This window comes from Podarcis vaucheri (genome assembly GCF_965113315.1).
Source record: "Podarcis vaucheri genome assembly, chromosome: 10".
Classification (NCBI taxonomy): Eukaryota; Metazoa; Chordata; class Lepidosauria; order Squamata; family Lacertidae; genus Podarcis; species Podarcis vaucheri.
Genome location: NC_138748.1, coordinates 18,127,589 through 18,149,650, shown reverse-complemented (window position 1 = coordinate 18,149,650; position 22,062 = coordinate 18,127,589). Strand labels below are relative to the sequence as shown.

Below are 22,062 nucleotides of genomic sequence, written 5' to 3'. Positions count from 1 at the left end.
CTGTGTACCATTTGTGTTTTCCACCATTCAATCTCATTGGATGGCCCCAGATTCTAGTATCATGGGAGGAGGAGTAAAATTCCCTGCATCCACTTTTTCTACATCATGGATAACTTCATAGATCTCCATCATATCCTCTCTTTCGGATTTGTTCCTGCGCTTTTCTGCAGCTCTTCCAGCTCCCCGGTGTCCTTGGGCTTACCAAAAGTCATGTTACAAAAGACCAGCGCTGGTCCCTCTCTCTGCCAAGCTGTGAGAAGAGCACATGGGATCTCAGGCACCCACACAGGGTCTGTGTCCCTTTGGAGAATAGAAGACATGGTGGAGGCTGTCGCGCTTTAAGAAATATAATAATATAATAATAATAATTTATTTGTACCCCGCCCATCTGGCTGGGTTTCCCCAGCCACTCTGGGCGGCTTCCACAGAAACCAAAAAACACTAAAATATCATACATTAAAAGCTTCCCTGAATAGGGCCGCCTTAAGATGTTTTCTGAATGTCAGGTAGTTGTCCATCACCTTGACATCCGATGGGAGGGCATTCCACAGGGCGGGCGCCACCACCGAAAAGGCCCTCTGCCTGGTTCCCTGTAGCTTCGCTTCTCGCAATGAGGGAACCGCCAGAAGGCCCTCGGCGCTGGACCTCAGTGTCCGGACAGAACGATGGGGGTGGAGACGCTCCTTCAGGTATACTGGGCCGAAGCCGTTTAGGGCTTTAAAGGTCAACACCAACACTTTGAATTGTGCTCGGAAACGTACTGGGAGCCAATGTAGGTCTTTCAAGACCGGTGTTATGTGGTCTCGGCGGCCGCCCCCAGTCACCAGTCTAGCTGCCGCATTCTGGATTAGTTGTAGTTTCCGAGTCACCTTCAAAGGTAGCCCCACGTAGAGCGCATTGCAGTAGTCCAAGCGGGAGATAACTAGAGCATGCACCACTCTGGCCAGACAGTCAGCGGGCAGGTAGGGTCTCAGCCTGCGCACCAGGTGGAGTTGGTAGACAGCTGCCCTGGATACAGAATTGACCTGTGCCTCCATGGACAGCTGTGAGTCCAAAATGACTCCCAGGCTACGCACCTGGTCCTTCAGGGGCACAGTTACCCCATTCAGGACCAGGGAGTCCTCCACACCAGCCCGCCCCCTGTCCCCCAAAAACAGTACTTCTGTCTTGTCAGGATTCAACCTCAATCCATTAGCCGCCATCCATCCTCCAACCGCCTCCAGGCACTCACACAGGACCTTCACCGCCTTCACTGGTTCTGATTTGAAAGAAAGGTAGAGCTGGGTATCATCTGCATATTGATGGACACCCAGTCCAAACCCCCTGATGATCTCTCCCAGCGGCTTCATATAGATGTTAAAAAGCATGGGGGAGAGGACGGAACCCTGAGGCACCCCACAAGTGAGGGCCCAAGGGTCTGAACACTCATCCCCCCCCCACCACTTTCTGAACACGGCCCAGGAGAAAGGAGCGAAACCACTGTATAACAGTGCCCCCAGCTCCCAACCCCTCTAGACGGTCCAGAAGGATGTTATGGTCGATTGTATCAAAGGCCGCTGAGAGATCCAGCAGAACTAGGAAACAACTCTCACCTTTGTCCCTAGCTCGCCGGAGATCATCAACCAGTGCGACCAAGGCAGTTTCAGTCCCATGATGAGGCCTGAACCCTGATTGGAAGGGATCCAAATGGTCCGCATCCTCCAGGCGTGCCTGGAGTTGTTCAGCAACCACACGCTCAATCACCTTGCCCAAGAATGGAAGATTTGAGACTGGGCGATAGTTGGCCATACTGGCCGGGTCTAAAGATGGTTTTTTAAGAAGCGGTTTAATGACCGCCTCTTTCAGCGGATCTGGGAATGTTCCCTCACAGAGGGAAGCATTCACCACCCCGCAGAGCCCATCGCCCAGCCCTTCCCGGCTAGCTTTTATAAGCCAGGATGGGCAAGGATCAAGGAGACAGGTGGTTGGTTTCACTCGTCCAAGCAGCCTGTCCACATCCTCGGGGGTAACGGATTGAAATTGATTCCATGCAACTTGACCAGACAGGGCTCTAGCACTCTCCCGCCCCAGCCCTGCTCCCACGGTGGTGTCTAGCTCCTTCCGAATATGAGTGATTTTATCTGCAAAAAACGTTGCAAAATCGTTGCAGGAGATCTTGGGGTCTTTACAAGGCCCCGATGGTAAAGGTGGTTCCGTTAAATTGCGGACCACCTGAAAGAGTCTCCTGCTACTATTTTCTGCAGATGCAATAGAGGCGGTGAAGAAAGTCTTCTTCGCCGTCGCTATCGCCACTTGGTAGGCTCGACGTTGAGCTCTAACCTGTGTCCGGTCAGATTCGGAGTGAGTTTTCTGCCACCGACGCTCTAGCCGTCTCAGCGATTGTTTCATCGCCCTCAGCTCCGAAGAAAACCACGGGGCTGTCCGGGCTCCATGCAATCGGAGAGGGCGCTTCGGAGCCAGACAGTCGATAGCCCTGGTTAACTCTGCATTCCAGCGGGCCACCAGGGAATCAGCTGAAAGGCCATCAACATGGGATAAAGCATCCCCTACCACTCTCTGGAAACCATTTGGATCCATTAAGTGGCGGGGGCGGACCATCCGAATTGGTCCCACCTCCCTGCAGAGGGGAAGGGTCGCGGAGAAGTCCAGTTGCACCAGGAAGTGATCTGACCATGGCACTTCTTTGGTTTCATTTTTACTTAGTGTCAGATCACCCACGTCGCTAGAGGTGAATACCAGGTCTAAGGCATGTCCATGACTATGAGTTGGGCCCAACTTATTCAGGGACAGCCCCATGGAGGCCATGCTTTCCACGAAGTGCCGAGCGGCCCCTTGTAAGGTCGTATCGGCGTGGATGTTAAAATCCCCTAGGACAACCAAACTAGGTGTCTCCTGAAGCAGCTCGGACAGGGAATCCTTGGTGCAGCGGGGAGGTCGGTACACCAAAAGGAATCCTGTACTGCCCCTATTGCCCAACTTCCAGAACATGCACTCAGAAAACTGCGTCTTCCCAGTAGGACGCCTGGTGCAGACTAATGACTTCCTAAAAATCACTGTAACCCCCCCTCCCCGCCCACATGACCTGGGTTGCTGTGCGTAAGAGAAACCTGGTGGACAAGCAGCGGCAAGGACAGGCCCATCTGTCTCATTCAACCAGGTCTCTGTCACACAAGCCAGGTCAAATCCTCCATCCACAATCAGGTCGTGGATGGCAGTGGTTTTATTCACCATTGACCTGGCATTACACAGCAACACCTTCAGGTTATGTGGGTTTCCCCTGTTGATTCCAGTATCCATCTGGTCAAGGCCAGACCCGGAGGCAGGGATAGTCTTCAAACAACGACTAAACCTGCCTCCTCGGTAATGACATGGTCTGAGTTTATTTGCCCATTTGACACCCTCAGTCCTGTATGGAGGGGATCCAGATCTCACAGCATGGCCCCAAGCATTGCAGGCAGTCCTTCCTTCTGCCTGGCCAAGATGGATCTCCCCCTTCTTCTTCCCAGAAGCCCCTTGCCCTCCCCCAGGGCAGTTCCAGACCTCCGGTCTCTGGTCACACCTGGGAGAAGCAGTTGTTGACGACCCTCAGTGGCTCTCTATTGTAATGCTAACTGATCTGCTCTTCCCTCTACCATCCAGGCTGGTTTGCGTAAGGCAGCCCAGAAATTCCTTTGCAGCTTATATTCCCTCTTCATATCACAAATAATCCCAAATCCTAGCATTTATTAGTTTTAGTGTTTAGGGGGGACACCCCCACCTTGCTTCAGTAACAGTAATTAGATCTCAGCCAAGATCTACATGATGACTTTGTCAAATGAGATCAAAGCATCATGCGTAACTCCTCGCTCCTCAACTGTACCTTCATAAAAACCTTGTAAGTTACCTTAGGCTGGCAGATAGTGACCGCCGCAAAGCTAGGTGGCTGAGATATTATTTGAATTTGGTAAAACTTTAGTAAATCCCAATATCATTACAATAATAATAACGTACAGTAACCCTCATTAAAACAACCAGGATCCTGTGCATTTTTAATGCAACTCAACATTTTAACAACAGTTTCCTGTGGTTTTCCTTTATTGTTCAATTGCAGTGAATCACGTAGCATTCAGCTCGTTCTTTTTTAATAGGCTAAGCCACAACTACAAAGCTATGGCTTGTCACCAGAAAGATCTGTGTATCCTCTCCTACCCAAGTCATTTTGTCCCCTAGCCGCCTAGTTATAAATTTCTGTCTAACGCCACCCCATTTTACAGCAATACTATGTTCCAGGGTTTTCCCCACTGACATCTGCCACCACCCAAGGAAAGTCCTCTAAAATGTGCGAGCATAAATACTCACCCTGATTATTTGCTAGCATGAGTTCTTTGGAATAGGAGCCTGCTTTAAGGTACAGTGGTACCTCGGGTTGCATACGCTTCAGGTTACAGACTCCGCTAACCCAGAAATAGTGCTTCAGGTTAAGAACTTTGCTTCAGGATGAGAACAGAAATTGTGCTCCGGTGGCGCGGCAGCAACGGGAGGCCCCATTAGCTAAAGTGGTGCTTCAGGTTAAGAACAGTTTCAGGTTAAGTACGGACCTCCGGAACGAATTAAGTACTTAACCGAGGTACCACTGTATTGTCTTTTTTTATTTTGGATAAAGCCTCTCTGAGATGTGCTAAATTTATTTTTTTTTAAAAAAATGTCCAGTAGCACCTTAGAGACCAACTAAGTTTGTTCTGGGTATAAGCTTTCGTGTGCATGCACACTTCTTCAGATAGGCTGAGATGTGCTATTTTGAGACAGGGGAGAAATCAACTTATTTTATTCCCTGTTATCCACGTAGAGGCAGTTTGCCACAACTTTACCTGCTCACAGGAGCTGTTTTCTGTTTCTGGGTTTGTCTAACTAACCGCTCACTTTAGTACACAACAGAACTTGTTGGTTTCAAATGGGAGCGGAAGTTCAGCAAAGCCATCACTCAATCAACAATAAGGTGGTTTGCAGCACTGTGCAAAATTTTGGCTTCTGCACTGACAAACAAGTCAGTGAATAAGGAGCTGTTGTGAATAAGGAGCTAATGTAATAACATGGGAAAACCGGGCAGAAATCAGGAGAGGGGTTGTGTGCCACAGTGGTATGAAGATTTCTTAATCTTCAACAACTATGTGGCATGGTTTAAATAGTGCAAGCTCAAGAATAAATGTTTCATCGGTGGAAAGAGAGAAGAACTGTTATGCTTTCACTTAAGCCAAGAGAGCAGATATAATCCAAAGTGGTGATTTGAACTACACATTTTCTCTCATATGAAACTAGAGAGAGATCACTACTGAACAAAATTTATGCTATATTTTCTACAAACGTACAAAGTTGGGGCATTATTTGCCTTGATGTGAGTTATGGAATGTACCTACAACTAGTAATGTGCATGTAGACCAAGTTTCAATTACTGTATTTTTCGCTCTATAGGACGCACTTTTCCCCCTCCAAAAATTAAGGGGAAATGTGTGTGCGTCTTATGGAGCGAATGCAGGTTCCTTGGCTTCAGTGATAGCAATGTGAAGCCTCTGAAGCGCAGTGGAAGAGCTCCCCCCGTGCTCCAGAGGCTTCGTGTTGCTTTCGCTGAAGCCGCCTGAAGCCCCCAGAGCGCAGCGGGAACTCCCGCTGCACTCCCGGGGCTTCAGGCAGCTATCCGCAAGTCTTCGGAGCGCAGCAGGAGTTCCCGCTGTGCTCCAAAGGCTTGCAGATAGCCGCCTGAAGCCTGGAGAGCGAGAGGGGTCGGTGCACACCGATACCTCTTGCTCTCCAGGCTTCGCTTCGCTGGAGAGGCGCTGCACAGTTTTCCCTCTCTGGTCAGCGCCCCTTCAGTGAAGCGGGAGGAGAAATGGAAGGGGCTCCATTTCTCCTGCTGCTTCGCTGAAGGGGCGCTGAGCAGAGAGGGGGAGAATTTTTTTCCCCTGTTCTCCCCCTCCTATGGTCCGGTGCGTCCTATAGAGCGAAAAATACGGTATTTAGGCCCCTCGTTTATAAAATAAGGAGAAATCACAAAGGAAGAGTATACATGAGTAGCCAACAGTTGCAGACCCTCCAAGTCTCCCTATTTTCCAGGGACAGCCCCTGATTTAGAGAAGCTGTCCCAGTTTCTAATTTGATCCTAGAATATCCCTCTTTTCCTCAGGATGTCCTTATTTTCATCAGAGAAATGTTGGGGTATATGGAGTTATCCGACCCCCCAAGCCATCTGACAGTTGCCCTGTATAGGGAAGGGTTTATTTAATGTTTAATGTCTTATTCGGTTTTTATATATGTTGGAAGCCTCCCAGAGTGGCTGGGGCAACCCAGTCAAATGGGTGGGATGTAAATAGTAAAATTATTATTATGGAATCAGGCGTCCCTATTTTCACTGGGGAAATGTTGGTTCGTATGCAGTCACAGGGAGAAGGTCAGGCAGGCCAAAGCTCATAATGAACTCAAGCTTGTAAGAGAGGTTAAAAATAATAATAAAGGTTTATTTGGCTATGTTCAAAGTCAGAGGAGGAACAAGCAAGGTTCCTTGCATGGAGAAGATGCAGAGATCCTATTAGGTGACAGAGAGAAGGCAGAACTGCTCAGTATCTACCTTGCCTCTATCTTCACCCAAAAGGAAACCAGTGCCCAACCTGGTGATAACAGAATAAACAATGCAAGGAAGGAGCTGCAGCCCAAGATAGGAAAAGAGGTGATAAGGGAACACCTAGCTACAAATGAATTCAGATCTCCAGGGCCTGATGAGCTGCACCAATGGTACTAAAGGAAAGGTGGACTTAATCTGTGATTCGCCACACAGTTGGTTTCTCGTTCCATCCCCAGAACAGCAATATTGACACGCTTAAAGCTATGTGAGCACTGCTTGCTTAAAACCCAACTATGCCATCCCCCCTTCCCAATTCAGAATGATGCTGGTTTGGAGAAAACCCATTGAAACAGAGTATTTCATAAGAAACCACAGGATAGATACAGTATAGAGATGGATTGTGGCTAATGTTATGTGTACAGCGCTGGATGCAGAGTAAACAGCAGGATGCAGGTAGTCAACTGTCTTTCAGCATGCAGGTTGCATACAGGAATGTGTGAACATACCCATGATTTAGGCAAACCAGTTGCATTGTGGTTGAGCTGGAGCACCCAGTTTAGGGATGATGTATTGTCATCAGCTGTGGGTAAAATAGTTTCGGAAAGAGAGCATGTTTCTGCCTGAACACATTTTTGCTGGATTCTAGGAGAGCTGTATTTTGTGGCCATCTGGTTTTACTAAACAACAGAAAGAGATTGGATCACAGATTAAAGATATGTCATATGTAATAATTTGATTTCTCATTATGCATGATAAATTATATTAATTATCATGGGCTCTGGACTGAAGCTGCAGCCAAATTCAGAGGGGTGTGTGCCGCTTAGTGGAAGCATCTCAATCATTTCATTCCAGGACATATTGTACTAAAGGAATTTTAAATGCCAGTTTGCATAACTGACACAACCTGAAAACACTGGATTTGCAGAGAGGCTCCAACACTAGTTATCTTTTTTACTATTTTCAGTCGACACAGAATACACCTCTCCACCTGTGCTGCAACTTCTACATAAAACATCTGTGCCGATTTGAGATAATCATTTCCCTTTAATTAAAAAAAGCACTAGGGAATTTCTAATAACTGGTGTGCTTTATAAAATTTGTTATCAGGCAAAGCACCAGCACATGACAGGAGTAGGAAACTTATTTCAGTCCACGGGCTGCATTCCCTTTCTAACAAGCTTCCAAGAGCCACATGCCAGCAGTGGGCGGGGCCTTATGCAAATGTGGGTGGGGCAACGAATGCAAATGTTACCCTTTTACAGTAAGATAGTTTCTACACCCCTGTGTTTCCTCGATCCACACAAGGAAGAAGCATCATCAGAACTCATCCAGGCAAAACCCGTTGGAGGGCTAATGAGAGATGTAGACTGGTGGGGGAGCAGGGAATAACACATTAGTTATGGATCACTACAGGGCAGAGAGATCTTGATCATTTCTGTTCAGTATGATGGAACTTTATTTCTTTTCTTTTCGGTTTCAGATTTACAGATATCTCTCCCTGCAGAATCTAGAGAAATATGGTTGTCATGATTTTAGATTGGGTGTTATTTTGAAATATATATATTTAGGTTTTGCACGCCCTGCCTTTAGTTGGCTATATTACTGAATTATTGTTTACTTCTCTCTGTGGTTCCATAATAATTTGAAAGCTAACAAAAATATATATTTTTAATTAAAAAGACACATTCCACCTAGGCAAAAAGAGTTGGCCAATGAGGGATGTCGCCTAAGTAGAATTCTGAGGGCCAGACCGAGAGCCATTTGGCCCCTGAGGTTCCCTTCCCCTGTGCCAGCATATAGAGATGATGATGATGATGATTTTATACCCTGCTTGTCGGCATACAGAGGGTCGAAAGGCCAGCTGGCTAGCCCCAGCTGGGTAGTCTCCTTCTAGCCATCCCGCTGCAAAGACCCATCGGCCTCTGCTCCAACATAAATCAGCGAGCCAGGCTTCAAAGCCAGGGCACACTATATCAGCAGGGCAAACTGCGCAAACAGAATAGGCGTGAGGCTTGTGGAAGCATACTACAACTACGGATTTATTAATCATAAATCAGGACAAAGAAACATGTTGTCTCTCTCTTTGTCTTCTCGGCGAGAGAGTAAAAAGCAAAAGCAATAACACAGCGGAAGTTCCACTAACGCCAGCAAAACAGTGCTGGAATGTAAACAGACATGTGACACGTAACAGTTCCATGTCTGCTCCTTAATACAGTGTTTCCCAACTGGTGTTCCACGGCACACTAGTGTGCCGCGAGACGTTGCCTGGTGTGCCTGGTGGGAGGGAGGCGGGCGAGTCGGGCGGCGAGAGGCGGGGCAGCGGTGGCGAGGAGAGGCCGCCCAGCGCGGGGCTCTCGCCGTCTGCCTGCCTGGCTGCCTGCGTGGCGCTGACGTCACGGGGCTGTAACATGCCCCACATAGGCACACGCGGGGCGGCGAGCGAGCTCCCTCCCACATCCCATCGCCGCTTGCTTCAGCCACCCTACTGGGCTGTCGCAGGCGGAAGGCCTGCGCATGCGCAGGTTTTCGCGCCTTCGGGATTCCCTTCACGCCTTCCTCCTCCCGGGTCCTTGAGAGCGCGGGAAGCGGCAGCGCGAGACCGGCGTTGAGCCTGGTAGGTATTGCGCTTGCCAAGGCAGTCATTTGGGAAATGAAAACTTGCAAAGCAAGCAACCAGTTCAATCTGAAGTACGTGTATGCTTAATATCCTGTATCTGAAACCTGTTCTGCCCCCTCCCCCACACTTGGTGCCATTTTCATCTACACATGCAGCAGAGTAAGTTGACCCAGAATAGTACCAATTCAGATGGCAGATGGGAGAATGACAGTGCTGAATGCTTTCCCATGTAGAACAGTCCCTGCAAATAAAAACCTAGCATATTTGGAAGAGGGATGCTAGCCTAACCATTACCTTCTATGCTGTTACTATTTTTTTTTTTTTTTTTTTTTTACATAAGTAAAAAGTGACCTTTCCCCATCTGGCATGGTGGTGTGCCTCGAGATTTTTTTCATGAAACAAGTGTGCCTTTGCCCAAAAAAGGTTGGGAAACACTGCCTTAATAGACATTTCCCAATACCGCCCACCTGGCTGGGCCTCCCCAGCCACTCTGGGCGGCTCCCAACAGAATATTAAAAACACTATATTATCTATGTACATTGATTTATTTCCTGGAGTTAAGAATAGGTCTGGGATAAATTGTGTTCGCTGAGCCCATATTTTATACAGTCTGTATATGATGTTTGTTTGTTAATGTGTGGTGTGCTATGCCTAATAAAGGATTTTGAATTTGAATATTAAAAACACGATAAAACATTAAAAACTTCCCCAAACAGGGTTGCCTTCAGATGTCTTCTAAAAGTCAGATAGTTGTTTATTTCCTTGACATTTGATGGGAGGGCGTTCCACAGAGGGGGAGCCACTACCAAGAAGGCCCTCTGCCTGGTTCCCTGTAACTTCTTGCTGGGAGAGAACTGCCAGAAGGCCCTCAGCGCTGGACCTCAGTGTCCAGGCTGAACAATGGGGGTGGAGACACTCCTTCAGGTATAGAGAAGCGTAGCAGAGAAGCAGCAGACAACAGAAGGCTCCACTTGATTCCAGAACCCCTTGACTTTCATCTGTTCACATATTGCCTTACCCCAAAATTTCCTTCTCTATATTTCTTATAGCTGTAAATCCTGATTTAGGTAACTGTGTTTTCCACCATTTTAATTCAGCAGCAACCTTGCCTTGTGTTTTACGCACCTGCCAAGCTACCCTGTTAACTCATTCATCATGGCCTCGTGCGGCAGACTTAAGTGCTTGAACTTAGTGATTCATTCAGTGTCCCAGATTAATTCATTGCTGCTGTAATGGCTTGAGTTGCTTTTCGCTCCTGGTTCCTTGATTACTCTTCCCGAATTAAAATAAACTGGGGGTATGGAGCGCTGTGAACTTTCTGCTGTGGAGAACAGAGTCAGTTTTTAACCGGGACCTTGTCCTTTATCTCCAGCTTCAGCATCCAATCTATTAAAAAAAAGGTTCCTCCATGCTATCATGCTAGCAAGCTGCAAGGAGACTGTGCGTTCTATCTGCTGTGCACCAGAAGGCAAACCCTTAATCAAGAGCACGGCAGCAGCAGGAGGCCCCATTAGCTAACGTGGTGCTTCAGGTTAAGAACAGTTTCAGTTCAGTTCAGTTAAGAACGAACCTCCGGAACGAATTAAGTACTTAACCCGAGGTACCGCTGTGTGTGTGTGTGTGTGTGTGTGTGTGTGTGTATGCCCATCCAACATTAAATTCTCTTCTTTGATTAAAGCAGCAAGAGAGCTGAAAATCTATTAGAGCCAATTTAGTTACCATTATGGGTTTCAAAGAAAGAAAGAACAGATTTGTAGGTGATTTGGGGGAGCCAATTTGTCTTCCTTATTTCTGTTCTCCAGCTGTGTGCATTAAACGAGAGTATATTTATCAGCAGCGTCGGTATAAGCCAGCCAGGGAAATCTAACCTAGATATGGCCGTTCTTTTATCGATTTTCCAAAGCAAAACGTTTCTTCACTTGACAGCTCTGTATCCCAAAATATTGGTATTGATTGTTAGTATTGATATCGATATAAATCACCCTTCAGTTTTATCGCCTTCAACGTGTAGCCTAATTTTGAAATTGACCATGGGTTTTCATTCTCTTTTGTCCTGAACCCCTGGCCTACCTGGAAGCAAGCCAGTATGTCAAGCCCCCAGTCCAGGGTCAAGCCACATGTCCAAAGTCCTGCAGAGATCTTGGAATATCTCTACACCAGCATGGTATAGTGGTTAAGAGCAGTGGACTCGTAACCTGGTGAACCGGGTTCGCGTCCCTGCCCCTCCACATGCAGCTGCTGGGCGACCTTGGGCTAGTCACACTTCTCTGAAGTCTCTCAGCCCCACTCACCTCACAGAGGGTTTGTTCTTGTGGGGGAGGAAGGGAAAGGAGAATGTTAGCCGCTTTGAGACTCCTTCGGGTAGTGATAAAGCGGAATATCAAGTCCAAACTCTTCTTCTCTTCTTCTTCTAAGCTGAGGTCCTTCACTATGGGCAGTGGAATAGAGGCAGCACCTCAGCTCTGCTTCCCTTTTATACTTTGCAGGGGAGCCAACTATAGGGGACCCTGGGGCACTGAGTTTTGTTGTGCGTGTTCAACACCCACACCACAGGGCTGCTGGTGCAACTTTCAGTGCCTTGCAAAGCACCAGAAGTCATGTCTGAGGTCTCACAAGACCTCGGAGGTGGAAGTCAGGTTCCGAGGCTGCAGGGCATGTGACGTCATGATGTGACATCGCAGCGCACATGCTGGACACCCATACCCTGGGGCTCAAGTGGGCGCCCCTGATATTTTGCCTGCTGGTTGCAGCATCTGGGTTTGATGAGGCAGGTGTCAGGCTTCAAGGGATCCGATCCCCCTCCCTCATGGCTGGCAGCCAGAAATGGGGAAACAAGAAGTTCTTACTGAGATAATTTATTCAATATTCAGAGAAAGAGACGTGTAATGCCGCCTCTTGGATAATGGCATTGCTGTGAGTAAAGTCCCACCCCCTCCGTCTCTCCTGTTATATGTCATCCCTAAGTTGGTTGATCTGTGCTTTCTGCCTCTGAGCTTTCTGTTCTCCTACTCTCAATGCCTGCCTGGACCTGGGAGGGAGTGGGTCTGGCCTGCTTTCCAAAGACACTGAGTCTATCAGCTGTCTCTCCTCTGGTGCTGCTGCTTCTTCCTCCTGCTCCTCTCCCAATATGTCCCATCTTCTCCCCTCTGCAGCTTCTGAACTGTGACCTTCTGTTCTAAATCTGTACCGTCTCCCTCTTCTCTGGGAAGTGCAGGAGAACGGGGGAGGTCTCCACCATTCCTCATCAGTCCAGTCCCTGACAGCAAGTCACCCAAGTCTCCTCCATCTGAGGAATCACACATGTTAAGTTGTGGGTAGACATAGCAGACGACTCAGCGATTTCTCCAAAGCAGCTCTTTATTTGTAAGCTGGAACTGAACTGAACTGAAGGGTTCAGTCAACCTGCTTATATAGAGCTCCACTACAACATAACTGTAACAATTTTCTAAAACTATCCAATCACTGAATGTCACTTTCAATCCCTTATTTGCATAACTATCTACCGTATCCCCCTTCTGGCCCAGGGTGAGAACTTCAGTACATAACAACACATGTCCTCCCAGAGCTAGCAAGCCTCACCTGGCCAGCTAGGGATCTGAGCTGTAGGCCTTTGTCCGTCTCAGCCTCCTAGAGCACCCCTCTCACTGCTCCCTATGCCTCAGCACCCACCATGATCATGGAGACAGGGATCCCTCTGGTGATGTGTCCTGCTGCTCTAGTTCCTGTGCATTGATTCCCCCACATCCCCTCATTCTCCTCCATCACCTCATGAGTACTTCCTACACCAACCTCTCCTTCCCCATCCCCAGCTCTCAGGTCTTTATCCACTCATCAATGGCAAGCAGACACCATGACTCTGTTCTAGCTCCACTGCCAGAGGAAGGATGTTAGGAGAATCCTCAGATTGTGCTGCTTGGGTTCTCACGAGCATCTGGTTCTTGCATCTGTGGAGCTCTGTGGCTTCCCTTTGGATCAAAAGGCTGCGAGTTGACGTCTAGCTCCCACGGGAACTCCAGCTTTCCTGGCAGCAAAAACACAACAATCATAGCTAACAATTTGATGCCCTTTCACCACACCCAAAACAACAGTTTGAGACAAACGCCTGCGTGCCTAATGGCTGGTCAGGAACCGGAGGTTGCTGTATCAAGGCAATCAGGCCCAGATTTCCAATTTGGATTGAAGCCGGTTTGGGAAAGCAAACCTAAGATTTCATTTTAAAAGGCGAGATAGATCAGGATAGATGTGGATTTGTGGTTATCGCCATGGCACGCCACTTTCCAAAGCAGCACACTGGATGCAGCGTAAACAGCGGTCTTTCAAATTGTTATGAATAGAAAGATACAAATGTCTTTGTATCAGATTGAGGTTGAATCCTGACAAGACAGATGTACTGTTTTTGGGGGACAAGAGGCGGGCAGGTGTGGAGGATTCCCTGGTCTTGAATGGGGTAACTGTGCCCCTGAAGGACCAGGTGCGCAGCCTGGGAGTCATTTTGGACTCACAGCTGTCCATGGAGGCACAGGTCAAATCTGTATCCAGGGCAGCTGTTTACCAGCTCCATCTGGTACATAGGCTGAGACCCTATCTGCCTGCGGACTGCCTCGCCAGAGTGGTGCATGCTCTGGTTATCTCCCGCTTGGATTACTGCAATGCACTCTACGTGGGGCTACCTTTGAAGGTGACCCGGAAACTACAACTAATCCAGAATGCAGCAGCTAGACTGGTGACTGGGAGCGGCCGCAGAGACCACATAACACAGGTCTTGAAAGACCTACATTGGCTCCCAGTACGTTTCCGAGCACAATTAAAAGTGTTGGTGCTGACCTTTAAAGCCCTAAATGGCCTCGGCCCAGTTATACCCGAAGGAGCGTCTCCACCCCCATCGTTCAGCCCGGACACTGAGGTCCAGCGCTGAAGGCCTTCTGGCAGTTCCCTCACTGCGAGAAGCCAAGTTACAGGGAACCAGGCAGAGGGCCTTCTCGGTAGTGGCACCTTCCCTGTGGAACACCCTCCCACCAGATGTCAAAGAGAACAACAACTACCAGGCTTTTAGAAGACATCTGAAGGCAGCCCTGTTTTGGGAAGCTTTTAATGTTTGATGTATTATAGTATTTTAATATTCTTTTGGAGGCCGCCCAGAGTGGCTGGGGAGGCCCGGCCAGATGGGCGGGGTATAAATAATAATATATTATTATTATTATTATTATTATTATTATTATTATTATTATTATTATTATTATTATTATTTCCAGTTGGTTCTTACCCAACCCATTAAAAATCATAGAAGGGATTGCAGAGGATTTGAACTGTCCTAACCAAGGGGCTGTGCTGTGTCAAGGTCTAGGGCGGACCCCTTTATACATTCCCTCGCTCAAGAAAGAGTTAGACAGAGAAACGTCCTGGTTAATTTCTTCTGGAAATCTATCGGCGGGAAGAAGGCTGCTTTTTCAGCAGCCCAGCCGGTGCGTTTTCTTCTCACCCATGTGATTCCTTAATTCCCCAAATGGGGAGATGAAGCATATGGCTTCATGGTTGTTGTTTTTTTTAATATAAATGTACAGCCATCGCACCCGATATGAGACGCTGCTTTCATATGAGGCCTTTGTGATATTAACAAAATTAAAAACATCAAAGCCCTGCGGCTCGGATCTGTTGGAAGCATATTAGAGAGTAGACGGTAAACACGAACAAAGAGATATGCCTGTGAACAGAGTATGCTTTTCATTAGCGTTATTCCTCAACACACATGTAACCCCCCACTTTTGCATGAAGGGCAGGAACTAATTGGGTCTGTGGCGTTGTGGGGGAGAGCAGCCTAATCCTGTTCGTGTGCCTGATGCCGCATTAACTTCCTCTCCGACTTTTATCAGAACATATTTACTTCAAAGGGAATCTTCCAGATGCTTACACACCCAGAGGAGTAGCCCAGATCTTCAAGGAACTAGCTGTGCAGGAACTAATGGCAGCAAATTTCATCCTTTGTCATTGTGCTGTAGTAAACCTTACGCTTTTTTATCAAAAGAAAACCCCGATATGAATTTGGTTTGCAACTAGCCTAGTCAAGGTGTGTAGTACAGTGGTACCTTGGATTACATACGCTTCAGGTTACAGACTCCGCTAACCCAGAAATAATGTGTCGGGTTAAGAACTTTGCTTCAGGATGAGAACAGAAAACGTGCAGCGGCAGCAGCGGGAGGCCCCATTAGCTAAAGTGGTGCTTCAGGTTAAGAACAGTTTCAGGTTAAGAACGGACCTCCAGAACGAATTAAGTATGTAACCAGAGGTACCACTCTACCTTGTTCTCGAACGTTCTCGAACGTTTTGGCTCCCGAACACTGCAAACCCAGCAGTGACTGTTCCGGTTTGTGAAATATTTTTGGAAGCTGAACATCCGACAGGGCTTCCATGGCTTCTGATTGGCTGCAGGAGCTTCCTGCAGCTAATCAGAAGCCACACTTTGGTTTCTGAACATTTTGGAAGTCAAACGGACTTCCAGAATGGATTCCGTTCGACTTCCAAGGTACGACTGTACCTAAAATGATACTTGACGCAGAAAACCTCACAAGCGCTGCTTCCCATCTCTGGCAAATCATCATGGATGATTATTTGTTGCCCTTTAATTCTATCCAGAATATAGCATTAGTAAGGCCAGGATTATTTTTTTCATCCAGAACTCACCGGAACTCAGTCCCGGCATCTCTCAAGTGGGCACCATTGCCATTGTAAGAGAACAAGGGAGGTGTTTATGGGGAGTTGCAGCACCTCTTTTTCTAGAAAAATGGCACTGAGCAAGGCTATCCACTACCTCATTCACTCAGGGTGGAATGCCTTTTAATTCATGAACTTTTTACCAAATCTTCAGCCGTTACTCGTCTTTTCCAGCATGGAAGCACATATCTATTCTGAGCACCCCGTTCCCCCAAAAAGAGGGGAAAGAGAAGAGTTCAATGTGATGAGCTGGATATTGTGCTGTTGCTTTTAGATGGGACTTTTTGAGGCTGCTATAGAGAGCCCAGAATGTGGCTGGGGGTGGAGCACACATACATCGATCATTTGGATAAAACCCCAAGGCAGGTGGGTTCCAGTAGAAACCACCGTGGCAATTATGGCGGCATTTGCTTCTCATTTGCTCTGCTGCATGAATCGTTTTTGATAGAGTGGGGTTAACCCATCTGCTCATAATTTATTTCTCTGCAGTGAGAATCCTATTTGACTTTTTATGAGCTCATTCCGACTAATGTTATTAGCCTACTTTTCCTACAGCATTTGTTAATCACTTTTCATCGTACACTTTGGTTGTGTATGAAAACGGACATCAGCTGAGTAAAGAGAATTCATGAGGAGCTTTTCCCTTTAAAAAAAAATGCAATGAGTTGCAGATGTTTCGGAGAAGGAATTGGTAATTTCATTTTGTCCTGATTAAGTGAGATAGAGCTGTGTAGTCACAACTGAACAGTGCAAGCAAGAATACCATTCCTCTTCTTTAGATATAGCTGTCATACCAAGCTGACTGCATACTTCATTCTGTTATGGCATGGAATGATGTTCTCTGTGGCCCATTTGAGACATATATTTGAGATATTTTTTTCATGGAGCTGAATATTATATGATAAATATTATATGAGATGATATATTATACTACCTGTGATATGGAAGCCCATCTTTCTGTTGGGCGATTGGGCAAAGAGAAGCTGCAGGTTTCCTTGCTGTTATGTACTGAAGTTCTCACCCTGGGCCAGCAGGGGGATACTGTAGATAGTTTTCACTCAGGTCCACATATGCAAATAAGGGATTGAAAGTGATGTTCAGTGATTGGATAGTTACAGAAAGTAGTTACTGTTGCGTTGTAGTGGAGCTCTATATAAGCAGGCTGACTGAGCCCTTCAGTTCAGTTCTGTTCTGGCCTCTGAATAAACAAGAGCTGTTTGAAGAATCACTGTGTCGTCTGATATGTTCACCCACAACTTAACACTTGCGATTCAGAAACCTGGAAAACTTGTTTGCTCAGAGCTAACAAATGCCATGCACATCATGGTAATTGTGGTTCTGTTTTATCACTAGCAAAGCTCTTCAAAACAATCGTATGTTTCTGGGTGAGTCCTGTTTGTACTTGTTTTGATTTAGAGGGCATATGTCTCCTTTAATATAACCAACCCTCCTGTTTCCTATTGTTCTGTGGGAATCTTACTGTGCCTTCCCTTTAGCAAAGCATAGGACCTATCTTTTAATTAAGGGGGAAGTACTTAGAACATAATTTGCCAAAAGTAGATGCCTAATGGCATGCCCATACCAGACAATTTGGTGTGATCAAGTGATTGTGAATGGGCAGTCCACACCAAATGCAGTCTCCTTTCTCAGTTTTCACTCCTTTTTCAGGGTTTTTAGTGATCAATCAGTACCTCATTAAAAGAATGGTGCCCCTTACCACTAGGAATGCATGGTTCTTGAATTCCTGGTTTTCATCATGACATGTGAGGATGCTTTTTTGCAATGTTCATTTTTATTTTTTTTAGATTTGAGATTTCTTGAAATATAAATGCTATTCAAGTTAAATGAATGAATAGGAAGTCAAAGGCAGCACACAGACATTTATTTATGAGGGCAGCAGAACTGTGCAAATCTATCCCCAAGCTAGTTCATTTCATTTTTCTATTACTCCTGTTTTACAATTTCAATGATTTATTGCTGGACTCAAGTTTGATGAATCCAGAAAATGCCTTGGATGAGATCATAGGATGCTGATGCTCTAAGGATGTAATTATTCAAGTGTTTTAAAGAAATTTGAACTTTTTAATATCTCCCTCTTTTAATATGTGAAAAGTATAGCTGTAATCATGTGATCTCAGGAACATGGACCCAAGCTTGAATCAAATTTGTTGCTAATATTTTGAAAAACATATTCTTGATATATTTATGGCTTGCTTAGATTTACATACAAGTGTGTCGCTTTTTCAGCTGACATTAAGCCAAGTTACCAAATAACCTGCTGAAATCAATTGCCATAATCCATTTAAGACCATATTGGTATATTCACTAGAGGTTGTGTAATTTATTTCCCTTTCAGGATGTCTCTCTCTTGAACATAAATTAATAACATAAGTTGTGGGTTCAGTAGAACCCCTTCGGGAGACCTCCAGAAAGTTCAGGTGTTGGAATCAATGCCAGCATGATTAACTCAACATAAACTGTACTACTCCAACTAAACTAGGTGCTCATTTTTTGTTCCCTATTGAATCTTCTCTGTTGTGACTTGCAATGGTATAAATAATATTATCACGTTATGATTTAAAGGGCACCTGCCTACTTTGCTTTCTTTTGAAATCAGTCCAGACATTTCAAAGGTCCCTTCTTGATTGCCTTGGATAAATGAGGCTGCCCCTCCCCAAAAAGAAATATAATTTGTTTGCCTGCCTCTCATTCTTGAAGTGTCCAATATTTTTGACAACTTCCAAAGTTTTGTCAACTTTCATCTTTGAATAAAGCATTGGAAATTCTGCAGTTCTGCAAGTGCCTGTAAGGAACCTTCCAAAGCCACACTCTGAATAAAATCCTCAGAGTATCTTATGCGGAGCTAAAGTAAATGTGAGTGGCTGACCTTTGGCCACTCCATTTTACAAGGCAATATTAATGCCGCCTTTGATCACAAGACATTAGCTTTCCCTCGCATACTGCATACATCCTGCATTCATCCCCTGCAAGAGATCAGGGGTCGTTTTAAACATTAAACAAAATAAAATAACATTTTCGTCATATTTTCATTAGCTGAATTGAAGGCATCTTGACAAAGATGCATTTAATCAGCCCGCAACGAAAGCAAAGATTATGGCATATTGCTTAAATACCTGTAACATCCTCAAGAAATGAACAAGAAAATCCCTGTTCAGTTTTCTTATGACACTCAGGCGACGGCTATAGCAGTTGCTTCAGGAATCTGGAATTTGCCCGTGAAGGCTTGTGCAAATTGTCATGCCACATGGTAGAAGCCTTTGATAGTACTGTTGGTGGTTACTGTTCCAATGTTGTGTAAATCCTGGGCTCAGAGGTTCCATACGGACCTGACTGATTCACCAACGGAAAGCGCATGGTTGTGATGCTTCTGTATATGAAGCTGTCTTGTTCCAAGACTGGAGATTGGCTCACCTTTCTCGGTGTTGTCTGTGCTGCACCTGTAGTAGCTCTCCAAGGTTTCAGCCAGAATTTTCCCCAACCCTATTTGGAACTGCATGGGATCGAACCTGCAACCTTCTACATGCAAAACACATCCGTTGTACTATCATTTAGTTGTACTATCATGTTCATTGCATGTCTTTAGGCATCAGGCAAAATCCTCTCCCAGGCCTTTGCCTTTTCAACTGTGTGTGGGGGTACTGTTTTTGTTTTCTCATGTATTCTTGTGTCTTTATATTGTAAACTGCCCTATGATCCTCAGATGCAGAGCTATATAGAAATTAAAAACAACAACACTATCATCCTTCAAAATGCACACTGAATTTTGCAATACAGCTATCTAGCCAAGTAACATGTACAAAAGTACATAAACTGTGGTAAAGAATCCTTAGAAATGCATATATTCGTGAAAATGGCATACAAAAAATGTATTATTTTAGGGGGGAATTGCTTTGCAAAATTGGTATATTAGGCAAAGTTGCAAACCACCATGTGTATTTTAGTACAAATTGATGCAGGTAACCTGGCGAATTTTCATGATAACTTTTTAAAATTGCAAACTGATGTGGAAATGTGGAGAACTGATCTTAATATTCCAAAAGCAAGAAGCTGAATGAAACTATGACTGAGAGACTTGTGCATCCCCAGAAGAAGAAAAAGTCCATAGTTGCAGAGTTGGGATTATGTATGTTTGATTTTTGGTTACGTTTCAGAGCCAGCTAAGTCTGACAGCAGGAACCAGGAAAGAACAGCTTCCCTTGAAACATTCCTCATAACTGGGGAGTTCTTAATATTGTATTGTCCAGTGTATTTTATATGTGATATTACAAAATAATGGCTGGGTGTTAACAAATCGTATCTGCACATTTTAATACAGGATTGTGGCACACTCATTCATCCTGAAGAACCCTGTGGCTTGCAACCTCTCTCTGCTGACTACCTGTCAGCCATTTCAGAGCCGCAGTTGAAAACATGTGAAACGGGAGACACAAAAGGTTTGTTCCTGATATATTTCATACAGGTTCAGAAAGGCATCCTGTTCCCACTAGAATGAAGGTTATTTTGCTATAGGGAGCCACATTAAGTGAAAAAGATCAAGAATGAACCATGAACTTCGAATGCTGATGACACAGCTAGGTTAAGTCAGAACTCTGTGTGCTTCTTGAGAAACAAATGTCTGTTGGATATATGACAATATTTTAATATTGCTAAAAAGTGCATAATGCCTTACTACTCCTAGATATTCCTGTACCCATTATTATCAAGAAATAAGCTCCCTTGACCACAATGGGTTTTAGCTCCTGAGTCAACATCCATAGGATACTGATGGAAATGAGCTGGTGAAAAAGACTTTTAAAATAGTATTAAAGGAGAGAAGACTCTCTCCTTTCATGGTGGCAGCTTAAGATGGGCAAAGCTTTATACAGAATGAGGAAGGCTTTTCTTTGGATACTACAGTGGCAAAACCCTAATCTCCTAAGGAACCAGGAGAGGCAAGTGTCGACAGCAGGAACTTTGTTCAACACTTGTCTAGTGTTGTATAAATTAATTATTAAAAAAAATAACTTTGCAATGTTTAGAGAAGGGATCAAAAATCCATGATTGAGCTCAAGCCTTGCATGGGCAAGTTCTCAGGTATCTCTAGTTGAAAGGATCAGGTAGCAGGTGATAGGAAAAACCTAGGCCTGTTTTCCAAACTTGGGTCTCCAGGTGTTTTTGGACTCCAACTCCCATCATCCCTAGCTAGAAGGACCAGTGGTCAGGGATGATGGGAAACCTTGGTCTAGATGGACAAACGATCTGACCTGGTATAAAGTAGGTTCAAATTCCCACTGGGTGACCCCTGGGCCAGTCACCATCTTTGAGTCTAACCTAACTCACAGGGCTGTGAGTTAGGTTTGAACTCCTTGGAGGAAAGGCAAATACAAAAATAAGATTCTTGCGTTATTCTGCCAAGCTTAAAGGTTGTCACATTGAGGTCTTGTCTGACAGTCAGTGACCAGGCGGTGGAAAGAAATCTGGTCCTAGTCACAGACGCCTCCTCTTAGTAACAGCAAATACAAGTGTGTTTAACAAAAACCCAGATGGAAACCAAAGTGTGGTTATGTTCTGTTTTTAGGACAATGGATTGTGCCCTGTCTGAGTTGTTCTGACAACAGAACCTGTGATTGGAGGCAGATAACATGGCAGCCGCACGATTGTCAGTATCCCATTGTGAACAAACCAGAGCTGCAACAATGTGTAAAAAACAAAAAGGTAGGTTGTAAATTTGGAACAGGAGAGCTGAAAAGGGATTCAGTTTATCTCAGCACCAAATACATTGTCCTGACATTCTTTGGCATAAGTTTGCACATGAATATATGCTATTATTAATATATTAAAGTAGCCTTGATATTACTTCAGAATTATCTCCCTGTGACCGTCGTGCTTCCATTTCTAATTGGCTTTGACTTGACAGTATTCAGGCACTGAATGAAACAGGTCCCAGTCACACATTAAGATGTGACATGTTTCAGACGAAGACTAAAACACAACGTACAGTGGCACCTTGGTTCTCAAACTTAATCCGTTCCGGAATTCCGTTCCAAAACCAAAGCATTCCAAAACCAAGGCATGCTTTCGCATAGAAAGTAATGCAAAATGGATTAATCTATTCCAGACTTCTAAAAACAACCCCTAAAACAGC

At 45.4% G+C, this 22,062-nt stretch overlaps 1 protein-coding gene across 1 annotated transcript in view; it reads left to right on the top strand.

The window, feature by feature from the left end:
• Nucleotides 1-22,062, top strand: part of CPED1 (cadherin like and PC-esterase domain containing 1) — a gene marked incomplete at its 5' end in the record, with an annotated part of 127,931 nt that overhangs the window by 86,960 nt on the left and 18,909 nt on the right. Inside the window, 2 exons of the mRNA XM_082239544.1 lie at nt 20,254-20,371; nt 21,496-21,632. Coding sequence (XP_082095670.1) covers nt 20,254-20,371; nt 21,496-21,632 — 255 coding nt within the window. The remainder of the gene's footprint in view (nt 1-20,253; nt 20,372-21,495; nt 21,633-22,062) is intronic.